We start from the raw sequence: 13,620 nt of genomic DNA, 5'->3' as shown, positions 1-13,620 counted from the left end.
GCCCACGTCTTGAGAGTTCTTGTTGATCAAGGCACTCGCTTCTCCAAAGAGAAAACGATCGAAACTGACAAGTACATGATTATAAAATAACTGCTTTATTAATTACCTTGATTTTTACAAGGCAAAAACTGCCGATCATGATCAGCACGTAGGTGTTAATGTGTGTTCGAGGAAACAGCTCTGGAAACGTTCCCAAAAGTCGAACGCGAGGTGCATGAAAAATGAAAGTCAGCTTTGAATGCTGCAAGCCTTATATTCTGATGTTTGTCAGGTTTGAGCTGGCAAGAACACTGTTGACAGTTGGGCCGTGGGAATGCCAGCAAGGAGGCTGCATCTGTGAGATTTTCCACTTGTATAAGAAAGAGCGAACTATTTCTGTCCTGTCAAACAAAACGCAGAGCCTCTGAAATAATAAATGTCGTAAAAGATAATTAACTGGAATGATTTAATCCCAGCTCGCTTTCAGCCAAGGTTTGATACATGTTCATTAGGATATCAGGCAGCAGGACAGTTTAGTAGAGAGGATGGTTGTCAGATGCTGTCCTGTATTTGGCCTCTCTGAGACTAAAAATACATGATTTAATCGGCTGCGTGAATTCAAGTTCACTAAATCGGCAAAACAGAGGTTATCCTTTTCATGTTGTAAATCAGGAATCTAGAATTTGGAAAGTATAATAACAGCAGTGTCATAAAACAGCCATCCATCTATTTTCCATAACTGTTTATTCTTAACAGGGTTGCAGAGGATTGGAGTCAATCCCAGCTACCACTGGGTTTAACACAGTGCTGTCACATAGACAAACAATCATTCACACTGGCATTCACACCGACGGGCAATTTAAAGTCACTTATTAACCTGTTAACCTGCGTGTCTTTGGACTGCGGGAGTAAGCTGGAGTACTTGGAGAGAACCAGACACAGGGGAGAACATGCAAACTCCACACAGAAAGTTTCCAGTCGGGCTTCGAACCAGGAACCTTCTTGCTGCCTGTCATCATGAAGCAATGCAGCCTGCATTGAAAGACTCAAATCCAGACCCAGAAAGACGGAAACTCCAACATGACTCCTGGAGCTGCAGATAGATGGATATGTGCCTGACTTTTACCCTCCAGGAAATGTATGTGTCACTAATTGCCCCACATAGTTGAGGAAATGTACCACTTCCCACCTGGATTACTGAATTCAAATCCACCAGTGATTATTATCAACTGCACTTACTAGACTTATTTTCAGTGAAACACTTAAGAGGTTTGACAAAGTTTTAAAATAAACATATTCATCTTCTCCTGTTGGTGTATCATACGAATGGGATATGAGTTTCAGTCCTCTGACCATAAACATTCTTTTTAAACTCTACAACTTTGTTGTTGAGTTCAAAGAATTGATACAATGCATTTATTCCTAGACATGCTGTCTGAGATCTGATGTTAACTGCAATTGCCACTGACTGCAGTAGCTGTGAGAAACTACTAGCTGGAATTGATTCTGTCTGGCAATGTTAGTCTGGGAAAATCCATATACTTTGTACATCTGTAAATAAAGCAACAAGACTAAAGGAGTGCTGAGTTTGTTAAAAAAAAAAACTCTTTTATATCACTTTCTTCTCTGTTTCGCACAAATACATTGATGAAGAAATGTTAATGGCTGCATTTGGAGCCCATATCCATCTCATTTAGGACAATGGTCACAGAGCACTGAAATGTTTTTTACATTGGAGTGCATTATATTGAACACTGTGTCCGTCCCTTGTTTACTGACGCACATTATTTGTGTAACTGCCTAGGTAGGGATTTAGTTGTTGCTTCCTGCATGTGGTGAAGTCTCAAGGACAACACTTGTCAAAAACAAACTTGGCAGACAGCTGCCACAAGTCCACCCCAGCAAAGACTAAAAGACATTTCAAACTTTGTATTTGCAAAACAACTAAAAAAATGGACTAAAATGAGCTTTGAGTTGACCTCTGACTGTCTAAAAAAACGCACCAAATTATGATTTATTGTGTAGTTGTCCATTGGTAATGTGTTTCGTTGTTTTTGTCTGTTCTTTTTTTTTTCTTGTCTGCATGGCTACAACAGACAATAGTGTGCATATTACGCACAGCAAATAAATCCACAATGTATCTCAGAGAAATGTAATCACAGTATTTACTGTGACACAGGGATTGTAACCACTGTTTGTTATGCATTGTATGATATATATAAGGCCCGTCTGTTGCATCACAGTATACCAATACAGATGCATAAAATGACAACATCAACTGCATCACAGAGCCCTGTGATAATTGCATCCCAGAAATCAATAATTACACTCACAACATCACAGGGAACATCATCACTGTAGGATGCAGGGAGCCCTACAATACCATATACTCCATAAGATATGTACTGCTTCACAAATAGTTGTGGAAGAAGTTCTTAGACCCTAAATAATACATTGAATTGAATGTAAAAACCATGTTACAAGTAAAGAATACTGCATGTTACTTTAGTAAATTTACATTAGTATCAGCGTTATTGGTAAAATATTGTTTAATTTAGTTTCACATTATGGAGAATGGTCCCTTTAGGAATCATTATATAAATATCACATTATTATAATTATTGATATTTTAATGTAGCTGATACACATGGAGCTCATTTACTGTTTTGTTGTGTATAACAATACATCACATTTTATTTCTAGATCCTATTGTGTATGTTTATCTGAAAAATGACACCGCTCACACGGTTATATTTCCCTCAGAAATCTTGTGAAGTAGAGATAGACGGTAACATTATAGAGATATAGTGAAAATGTATTTGGTTACTTTTATATAACATTGATCACACAGGTATATAATCACTGTTTTTATCATAAATGGCTATAATCACTCTTTACTATTTTTAATACTCTGAAAGACAGTTACATTACAAAGGTGGAATTTTGCCGTTTTTAAACATCTATTATTGTTTTTATTGAATATATACAGTTTATTTTTGCTTTATACTAAAGTTGTGGTGACCGTGAACAGGTACACATTACCCACATTTCTGGGCACTGCGTCACGCGCAAACACACGCGACACTTTGTTCCTGTTCCCGGATTGGTCGGCGATGCCGGGAAACCTCCTCGTGATATGTCAGCCGGTATAAATACTCGGAGCCGCCCTCTTCTTACGCAGCCCTGGTTTATGAGGGAAAATGTATCGTCTCGGCCAACAGACTATCTCCAAGATCGCTTTCAATTCCTTTTTATCTACTGTGCCACGGGAATATTTTCATTTTACGAGACAATACAATAAAAGCTGGTCGTGTATTGGCTGATTTTTGATCAAATTAGACATTTCTTTGCACGAAAATGCCAAGGACCAAGAAGAAGAATAGCAGGGGTGAGTGAGCGAGCGGCCGCGTTGCTTTATGGCCTTGCTTATGTGACGTCTCTGTGCGGCATGGTAGTTGTAGTTCTTTTCGTGTTGTCGCTCCATTGAGTGGAGTTGTACGTGTGTACGGGAAGGACTACAAACGTCAGAAGCTGGCCTAACGTCAAAACACAAAGCTAGCTAGCGGTGGTCACACAAAGCGGTGCTGTTACTGACGAAACGTGGCATTACACTCAAACACGCTTTTGTTAAATTAATTGACACACTCGTTTAATGACTACAAACTAATTTGCACTCAACACGAACCTTTAATAATCGTCGTACAAGCTAGTTCGCTAATAGCAACCGCATACTAGCAAGAGCCAGCTCTGGTTGCTGGGTAAAGTTTATTTAAATAAATAAACTCATGACAGCATGGCAGCTTTTTACCGTGGTTATTACCTCGATATAGGAACAAATAACTTTTTCTGGGTTGCTTATGAAAGCCATAGCTCGAAGTGAGTAAAGTGAAGTTGTCGTGTCGCTTAAACTGACCTTAAATAATCGTTAGCCTGCCATATATAACAGCTGGTTATCATTCAGACTCATTTTTGGCTGACTTTTAAAGTAGTGTTCAGTAGTTGTTGTTGTTTTTTTTTAATGTTGTTGTTGCTGAGCGACAGAAGGCGGACATTTTGGACTCCAGAGAGCGGGTTGGAAAAGAGGCGGCGCCCGGTTCTGAGGAATCAGCTGTGGCTGTGGGGGGAAGAGTCCACGTCAACACAAACACACAGACCAAGCATGTGGATAAAATGGCCCTTTATTTAAAAAAACTGCTTCTTATTGTGTTTGTCATGGCTTGAAATATCCAAATACATTCAATTGTTTTGTTGTGACTACCATGCACACACACACACAGGGATAAACAATGTCAGGGGTCATCTCAGGTCAGGTTCGAGACGCCTGTTGATGCCATTAAGGAAGTGTTTTCCAACACATTGTGCAGTTTTTATGGACGCTGGAAGAACAAACCCAGCCAAAACTTTAGAGTCTGAAGAAAAATGAATACTCAGGATTTCCCCACATCTTGTTTTCAGAGACCAAGCGCAAGTCGTCTGAGCATTTTTGTGCCTGTTGGAGAGAGAAAACCCTGGCTTCCTTCTTGCCCTCGGTTGCTAAAACCGCACACATTTTATCCTGAACAGTGGTTTGGCAGCCGAGTGAGATCGTCGTGGCAGATTTGTCAGGGCGTCTGTCGTGTCACGGAAGCTCGCTCCAACCTGAACATAATGTCACGTATGCACACAGGAGTATCTTGTTGCCCTTGACCCTGACAACGCGGTGCGTTTTTCACATGAGATAATGGAAGTACGGCAGCATAGAGTGTGCAAAGGACTTGAGATAAGATAACTGTGGCATTAGTTACAGTACCCGTGTTACATAATGAACTTACACAAACCTGCTGCACTCTGATGCGTTTGTGTCTGTCTGTTCTTTCTTCAGGAGGGCAGCATGGACATGTGCAGCCTTTCAGTGATGAGGATGCCTCCATCGAGACCCTCAGTCATTGCAGCAGCTTCAGTGACACCACCAGTGTGGCGGATGAAGGTAGGTCTGCGTACTCGGCTGTGTGTTTTTTTACATCTTCGCTTAGCAGGTTTGAAGTTTGTCCAAACTCGCACGCAGAGTGCGACTCCTGCACTTTTGTGTCCGGTCACTCGTATCAGCGCTGTGAGGCGTATCAGGCAAGTCTCCGTTTACTACATCTCGTTGTTCTGCCAGGTGGAGAAGCCGCTGAGGACACAGCCCAGGAGGATTTCCAGTACAAGCTGAAAGGGTTCATTGACAGCACTGTGGATAAGAGGTGATTATTTCAAACGTCTACATACACATGTCATCTAAGCTCGGCATGCAGGGTCTAATATGACACCGCAGAGGTGACTTTAAGATGTCGACAAAGCCGACGAAGTTTATTTCTGCGACGGATTGCCGGAGTTTGGAGTGCCACTGTCGATCGCAGGAGAGCGGTGTCGTTGAGGTTTGCACCCTGGTCACGTTAAAAATAGACTTCATCCCTAGAAAGCCTTTGAACGTGCTGCTGAACGTGATGATATTAAAGTAGTGAATGCCACTTGACTGCCAGTGCCACATGGGAATGAAATCTTGAGCCCGTACCTCCAACACATGAGCTCAACATTACAGAGAACTTCCAGAACTTTATAGACAAAGCTTGATGAGAGTGATTGACTGCTGTGTCAAACATCTTTTTATGTATGTAAAATGTAAGTGTGTCTTTGTTTTGATTTCTGAGGCTGCAGGCCTCACCAGACAGACAAAGCTTGGAATAAGGTGCCTCTTACCACATTTTACTTGCTGATTTTCACTCAATTTCTTGAAGCCTATGACATCATCATTATGGTTTTTGATCCCATAGACACTCAACAATTAAGCCAAGTTATAGACAACAGTAAATTCATGGGGAAAAGTTTGTCCTAAGACTCTGGCAAACTGGGAAAAACACTAAAATTCCTCCAAACAATCCTTGAACTAATCTATTGAACCAAATCACACACATTTGGGCCAACCTATGTGATCTCTTTTTGATAACTAATGTGATCATTTTAACTGTTTGGAGGCCTGCCATTTTGAAACCCTGTGATTTAACTCACAGGGTTTCATCCAAGACACTGGCCAAAACAGTGGGTGTTTTAACACATGCTCTCTATTATGTTGGGTTGGGTTGATATTGAAGAAGAGAACATTTGTATAATTGCAATAATGGATGTTTGTGTGCCTGTTTTCTCAGTGCTAAGACCAGACAAGGGGCACTGGATGGGCTTAAGACGGCAATGGCCACACGGATACTGTACGAGTTTATCTCTGAGAGAAGGATGACCATCACAGACAGCATCGAGCGCTGCCTCAAGAAAGGTACCAGAACAGATGATGAAACTTGTCGCCTGTTTTGACATTTCCTGAATGACGTGGTCAAAGTTCATTACCTCCGATTTTTTTTAAATCTACTTATGTAAAGTTAAGTCCCACCCCTCTCACTGTGTCAGGCAAAGGCGAGGAGCAGCGAGCGGCAGCTTCTTTGGCCTGCCTCTTGTGCATCCAGCTGGGCTCGGGCATCGAGAGCGAGGAAGTGTTCAAGACTCTGAAACCGATCTTCAAAAACATCCTGGCAGACGGATCAGCCAACATACAAGCCAGACAGGCGGTGAGCACCTGATGATATTTCAAGTCGGGACTGCATCTGTTGACATGTTATGGATCAGCAGCTACCATGTGGTTTTCTGGATTTTTCTGAAACCTGTGTGTCTATATACGATATCAAAACAACTGAACAAATCATTCTGTTTGTCTAATAGGCGGCGACCAGTCTGGGCCTCTGTACTTTAGTTGCAGAAGATGACATTCTGGTAAGTTCTTCACTTTTGGTGTCTTTTCTGTGGTTGGACACATTCAGGCTTGAGGACAGTGCTGCAGTGTCTCTCTTACAGCCTTTTGTCAGTCGTTTATTTGTGCTTATTATCGTGTCTCATTCAGGTTTTTGTTTTTTTTTTTGTTTTGTTTTTTTTTGCATCACAAGCTCCAGTCTTCATATTATGCTTGCTACTTCTTGTTTTTAGGACGTGCATGCTACCATGGAGTGCTTTGAGAACCTGTTCACCCGGTCCTATGCTAGGGTGGATGGTACCTGTCCTTTAATCAGTCCCCCGACGAGCCAGCTCCACACCAACGCCCTGCTGTCCTGGGCACTGCTGCTCACCATCTGCACTGCCAGCCAGCTGAAGGACGTCCTGCGCAAGTAAGACCCGGCGTCAAAAGTTTGCCACATTATTTTACTGCAACCCAGATAAAAACTGAATAATGTCAGGACGAATGCATGCGTGTGTGTGTGTGGACAGATTTCGAATGCATTTATTTTGTTGTGCAGACACCTGCCGAAACTGCCAAGATTGCTGGAAAGTGAGGATGTCAACATGAGAATTGCTGCAGGGGAGACCATTGCCCTGCTCTTTGAGCTTGCCAGAGACTTGGACTCTGTAAGTTCAGTACAGTGCAGACAACTGCTGGGACTAAATTGCTGTTGTTGGATGGAAAAATTGCTGTAATTTTTGTCTCTTTCTTAAATTGTCTGGCTGCTTTTAAGACCTGTTTTTAGGCAACTTGTTTTTCTTTCTTTGCTCTGAAGGCAGCATTTCTTTCTGTGCTCTTTTTCAGGACTTTGAGTTTCAAGACTGGGATGAACTGTGTGACAAACTGAACGCGCTCGCCACAGACTGTAACAAGCACAGAGCCAAGACTGACAAGAGGAAGCAGCGGTCGGTGTTCAGGGACGTACTGAAGGCTGTTGAGGTGGGTGTGTCCGTGTCAGTCGACGGCACCTTGATTTGCCAGGTGTTAATTGACATTTTAGTTAATAATTGTTCTCCTGTCTGTCTATATTGTTCCAGGAGGGCGACTTCCAGTCTGAGACCATTCGCTTTGGAACAGAGCGCATGACCATTGACAGCTGGGTCAGAAAGAGGACATATGATGCCTTCAGGGAGTTTGTGGGCTCTGGGATGAACTACCACCTGCAGGTATCTTTACGTAAATAATGGTGGAGTATGACATAAATGTATGAGTCAATTTAAATGCACGCAAGTCAACATTTTAACTTGATTACACCAGAGAATCATGAGTTTAGGTTGCATGACCCAGCACTTAAACACAATGAAGATCTGTAGGCCTGCGTGATCTAGGAAGACAAGACTTAACAGCAAAAACAACACTTAGAACTTGATTTAGGAGAATGTTGCAAAGTGTAGAAGGAGGTGAAAGAGCCATTACAAGTAGCTGTTTGGAAAGTGGTTTCAAATCTGGCTGGCAGCCAGCGTCCTAGTGGGAAAACATTTCACAATCGAACATATTTCAGACCGCAAATCGCTGTGTCTAAAATTGCTACTGTTCAGATTTGTAATCTTGTATTGTCTCGTTTGTTGGTTGTTCTTAATGTTGTTTCTTTCTCTTTAAAAAAGGGTAATGAATTTATCAGAGACGTGTTTGAACTGGGACCACCGATGTTGGTTGATTCAGCCACAATGAAGGCCATGAAAATCTCTCGCTTTGAAAGGGTACGTGTACGAGTTATTCAACCCTTCCCATTGTTTGTCATTCGCTGCATTAAACGGTGCTGCATATACCTCCGCGTAACCGTTTCTTCTCTCTTTTCCAGCATCTCCACAACTCTGCCGCATTCAAGGCTCGGACCAAGGCCAGAAGCAAGTTCAGGGACAAGAGGGTGGATGTGGGAGAATTTTAAACTTTTTTTTTTTTCTCCTTTTTTTTTTTTTTTTATTTCACTAACATCCTATTATCAGACTTTCCTGCTTTTTAGATAAACTGTCACGACTTTGTTCACGTGCTCCGCCCCCGAAATCTATCCTGAGTATCGAACTCGCTCACCCTCTGGAGACTTGAAAGGCGGGCTTTATTACAGATACTTGATGTTATAAATGTTCTTTTTTTATAGCCACCTTTCAAACCTACAGGAGGTGAGTGTTTTTGATAAACAAATAGTTTTGAGTTTAACTTTAATATATTCACACATCACCAGTGGTGTTGTACATACAGTGTTGTATATTTGGTCTCTCATGTTTAATATTAATTATGTGGCCTTTTTCTTGAATATGTAATAAGTTATATAAGTTAGCCAGCATTTGTCTTTGCACCATGTAGTCGTATTTAGTTTATTGCAATGTCAAGACACATGTTGTGACTGTCCTAACCCTTTGATGGATTCGTATTAAGTTGCACTACCTTGTTAACCTCTAGCTGGTTATTTGTGTAGAACCTTGGTGAATATTGTCTTTTTAGTATTGGGTATGTAATCTAAAGGGTGAGGATGGTGAAATAAACACTGAAAAGCTGTAAAAAATGGATTTCTATGTTTGTTTTTGCTCATAATATTGTACTTAACTGACACAATGATGCTCATTAGTTGTTTTCTGCTGATTGAGTATTGCATAGCTTCGTAGAAGAGATTGGAAACTCTGCCGGAGGAAGAGTTGGCAAGTGAGTTTTTGGCTTCTCTTTCACCTGCTGGCAGATATATGAAGGTCATTCTGAGTAAAGGGCCAGCACAAATCTTATTTACTGCAACTTCAACATATCAAAGTGAACGATGTTGCAGCCAAGGTGACAGTCGCATTATAGCGAGGGTGACTGAGCAGCACACCCTTCCCTGTACCTCCCTACAATAGATTCGACTCTCTGTGATGGAACCTCTTGTGTTGCTCATACAGGTTTGTCAGTGAAACTATTGAGGGAGCACCAGGGAATAATGGAACATGCGTTGTACACGGTGTATTTACTCCCCCCAGGCCCCGCTCGAAGGCAGCTGCTTTTACACAGCAGTAAAAAAAGGGTTCATAACAGCAGTGAGTATCACATGATAAAGGAAAACGTCACAAGGCTACAAATAGTCCCATCAATAATGTTAGACTGTTATCCAGGAGCTTGGAGCACACACAGGCATCCTGCAATCGATGAACCCATTCAGCAGCCTCATATCTCAGGTGAAGCACTATCGCCTGCAGGACAAGGCAGCGACATAGCGACGTTGTTCATGGCCCGTCTTTTTCTGTAGGACAGGCCTGTTTCTCTGCTATATGACAACATGTCCTCTAATATGTTTGTTAGTGCTGGCAGTCTGTCTTCTAATGTTTAGTCTGATGTCAAAGCTGTATTTTACTTTTAACATGCACTCTGTCCTTTTTCTAAGATTTAGGGGGCTCTATTTATAGAATATGTCAAACTGAATATAATCTGCATATACTTTACAGGTGTATAATCACCTAAACATAACGATATTTGTTTTTTGTTACCTTTTAGAATGAGCCATTTATATTTATTTTTTTAGATTTGTTTTGGGTGCTTCCCAGCCACTAGTTTCTGCTTCACACCAGGAAAGATAAGGTGAGGTGACAGGGTTGCAGTCAGAAACTACACCAGGAGGTGCCAATCCTATAGACTGGTCCTTTTAATTGCTTCAAATGAGACACATTGCCCAAATTTGCAGATCTTGAAAAGCTAATTTTAATTATTTAAAATAAAAAATTAAGAAAACAAATTCGGACACTAATCTGCATCACTTCTAAGCTTCCCCTCTTCTTAAAAATGTCTCTCAGACATTGTCTACTGCCATGAAATAGGAAGTTACTTAACACTTGGTTTGAGGCTGTTCCTTTTTCTGTGACCTGGCGGGTCCTCACAACCTTTGATTGTTTGTGGATCAGTAAAAACCCTTGTAAATCGAGAGAGGGAATTTCACTTATTCTCTGTAAGTGGCTCAAACAGCGGAGAGGTAATTGCACTTGTTACACAAATTTTGGTTTCACAACATTTTCGGTTTCAACAGGTTTATTCTGATTAAGAGGAAATTTCTAAACTCTAAAAAATTGCACTGCCAGTTACTGATTACACAAAGAGTCCTTCACCTCTTGAATGTCTTTTAATACTTATAGAGGATGAATTTTAAGCATGGCAGAACTGTAATTTTTGGGATTTGAGGATTTAGACTCTCAAACAAATCCCTTTTTAAAATTTGATAGATAAGAAAAAGTTGTAGTGTGCTCTGCAGACTTTCTCAGCAACCTGAACAAGTGCAACATAAAATCACCAATTTAACCAAACTAGCATGAACATGTATGGGCTGTATTTCCAGGTTGAAATCTTGTTTCAAATGTAATGGTCAAAGTATATTGTGGTACAGATGTAGCATTGCTCTCCTATTTCATTGTTGGATTCACCTATGGACAGCTAAAAATGTGACCTGATGGCCAGCATTTCAGGGGTTTTTTTACATGCAAGTAGCGGCTAATGTTATATATATATAAAATCCATGGAGTCCTGTATCAACTTTTATGATTTTCTTGGCCACTTGGGGGCAGCATAAACAAGGTGTGAAAACAATACTGACATATAACTACTTTTAAGTAGGTATGACAAAATTACTAGCAGACAGTTGCTACATATTGCGACACAGAGCAACATTACTGGACAAATTCCAGTATTCTCTCTTTTAGTGCTGTGTTTCCGCCACCAACTCAACAAAAAAAATCTGCTACTTTAGTTGCTAAATGCTCCACAAGCTAGTCGCTAACTGTCTGTCTGTCTGTTTGGTGCAGGGCAGGTAGCATACAGTGGACTGTTACAGTCCATAAAACCATAACAATGGGCTGAAAGTTGCCAAAAGGTCCCATGAAGCTGATGGGAATTAATAATTCTCTGTGGGTTCATCATTACTAGCAGCAAGTTTCGCATACATGTAATCATTTAATCTATTGTTAATCTAAAAATATTGATTGCAGCAGCTTTAAATCAGATCAATCGGTGTTTACTTAAGAATTTAATATTTGCTATTAAAAAGTATATTAGTTTCAGTGTTGATTTTCTGTATCGAAAGCAAATTTCTCTCAGCGTACATAGCTTCTCTGTAAATAAACATAATTTGATTAAATCCTCTCTTTGGTACAGTCAGGCAGGTAGAAACAAATGTGGAGGAATGTTAATGGACTATTATTATTATTTGTATTTCATCATAATCTGTTGTTTGCAAAGAAAGACTATCACCAGCCAATTAAGAGGGATAAATGAGGATCAAACGAGTGAGAGATGTGATATGGTATCTTCAGTTTCATCAATAATTAGCTTCGTTTGTGTGTTTGTCATGCGCTCAACGCAATTTACAAGACTGAATCCTCTCGCCGTTTCATCGTCTCGCTGGCTAAGCAGTTCCTTCTGTGAGGTGTTGCTGTGTGCAAGTTGATAAAAGGCTGGTTGAAACTGCAGTGTGCTCAAGGAGATGTGGAACAAAACAGAACAGAACATGTTATTGTGGTGGGTGGAATTTGACCGGTGGGTGTATGGACGATCAAAACAATGAAAGAAAATGCACTTAGAATCCCTCTTGTTGTGTACCTGACTGATTGTTAACGTCGACTGTTTGATATTCCCGTTATGGAAATGAGTACTTTCTTTCAGCTAATTGACCTTTCGGCGATAGATTTGAACTTGGAAGTCGTTCAAATGAATGCATTGTAATTGACTGGCTCCAATACATACATAGACGCTCTCAGCCAGTCATTGCCATGACTGGTTATACAGTCTTTTGATGAGTTTAGCTTTCCATTCAACGTGCCACACACTGGCAGCAACAAGGGCCTGAAGACAAACCATTGAGCATGTGTGGCAGACATGAGTCTGTTTACACACACACACACACACACACACACTCCATATGGATGCTTTCCAATAGCTAACCAGGTTAATGTATTTATTCCACTTGTGTGCTTCTGGCATCTCGGCAGCTGTTACTGTGGCACCTACTATAGATCAGCCTATTTCTTTCCGCAAACGTCTGATGTTGACACCAGTGTGCCTCCCACGTATACTTCCCTCCCCTCCTCCTCCTCCACCACCTCCATCTCCACCTCCTCTTCTCTCCAACATCTCCTTTTCCTGGCCCCAGTCGCTCCCCGGGGCAAGGCGTGTACACGGTAGCTATCACGATGAAAAATGGATGGAGAGATTAGCGGCACTTTGTCACAGAACGAGTGTTGTGTGTTCTCCATCCCAACACGCCAAAGGGCTTGTTGTTGTGACTGTTAAAATGGCTGCAGCCTCTGATGACTGCAATTATGCAGCATACATATATCAAGACAATGATTTACCTCACTCTCCGTCACCTTCTGCGGCGTCGACGTGCCACACAGTGACTGCAGCGCGCTGAGAACTCCTCAGAAATGATTTGTTCTTGCATTTTCCACGATGAGAACTTTGCTTTGTTTGTGTGACTGATTTTTCTCTTCAAGCTTGCTCCTCTGAGAGAACATTGTCATGTATCAGATCAGCTGTGGAATAATTAGGTAGCTGTGGAGGTGGAGATGTAGCACACATGCACACGCTGAGGGCAATCATTCCCGCAGCAGGAGCATGATAACCCCTGTATGTGTTTTTATTGACCGTCTAGATGTGTTTTATTTAACCCGGCCTTTTGTGTTGATACCCATATTGAGCGGCGGCATCGCCATAGAGACAGACGATGGATGGTTCCCATTATTAAGATACTGCGCACATCACAAAGTCACCATGAGAAAAAAATGATTTGTTTGTTCGGGCACTTATTTACACGTCTGCACCAAAAGTTAAGTGTAAGGAGTGCAAATAGGAAGTGAGAAATGTTAATGTGTCTACTTATGAAGTAAGACGTGGAGAAAATTGGCAGACTCCCA

General features: G+C 41.3%; 1 protein-coding gene across 1 annotated transcript; it reads left to right on the top strand.

Moving 5' to 3' along the window:
• The first annotated feature begins 3,137 nt into the window (after positions 1-3,137).
• On the top strand, positions 3,138-9,267 carry ifrd1 (interferon-related developmental regulator 1). Its single transcript, XM_010749209.3, has 12 exons — positions 3,138-3,367; positions 4,841-4,945; positions 5,120-5,201; positions 6,144-6,268; positions 6,400-6,557; positions 6,709-6,759; positions 6,970-7,148; positions 7,278-7,386; positions 7,565-7,699; positions 7,798-7,926; positions 8,365-8,460; positions 8,562-9,267. Exons 1-12 carry the CDS (start codon positions 3,337-3,339, stop codon positions 8,646-8,648), a joined length of 1,287 nt encoding a protein of 428 aa, XP_010747511.2. The 5' UTR covers positions 3,138-3,336; the 3' UTR covers positions 8,649-9,267.
• The last annotated feature ends 4,353 nt before the right edge of the window (positions 9,268-13,620 follow it).

Source organism: Larimichthys crocea, chromosome XX, assembly GCF_000972845.2.
Source record: "Larimichthys crocea isolate SSNF chromosome XX, L_crocea_2.0, whole genome shotgun sequence".
In the NCBI taxonomy this organism is placed as follows: Eukaryota; Metazoa; Chordata; class Actinopteri; family Sciaenidae; genus Larimichthys; species Larimichthys crocea.
Note: the sequence above shows the minus strand (reverse complement) of the source record. Positions and strands in the feature narration are given on the sequence as shown.

Excerpts from the sequence above, each read along its gene's own strand:
- ifrd1 (XM_010749209.3), top strand. The coding sequence starts at position 3,337 with ATGCCAAGGACCAAGAAGAAGAATAGCAGGG. Across the intron at positions 6,558-6,708 it reads ACATACAAGCCAGACAGGCG|GCGGCGACCAGTCTGGGCCT; the intron begins GTGAGCACCTGA and ends TTTGTCTAATAG. Across the intron at positions 7,387-7,564 it reads TTGCCAGAGACTTGGACTCT|GACTTTGAGTTTCAAGACTG; the intron begins GTAAGTTCAGTA and ends GCTCTTTTTCAG.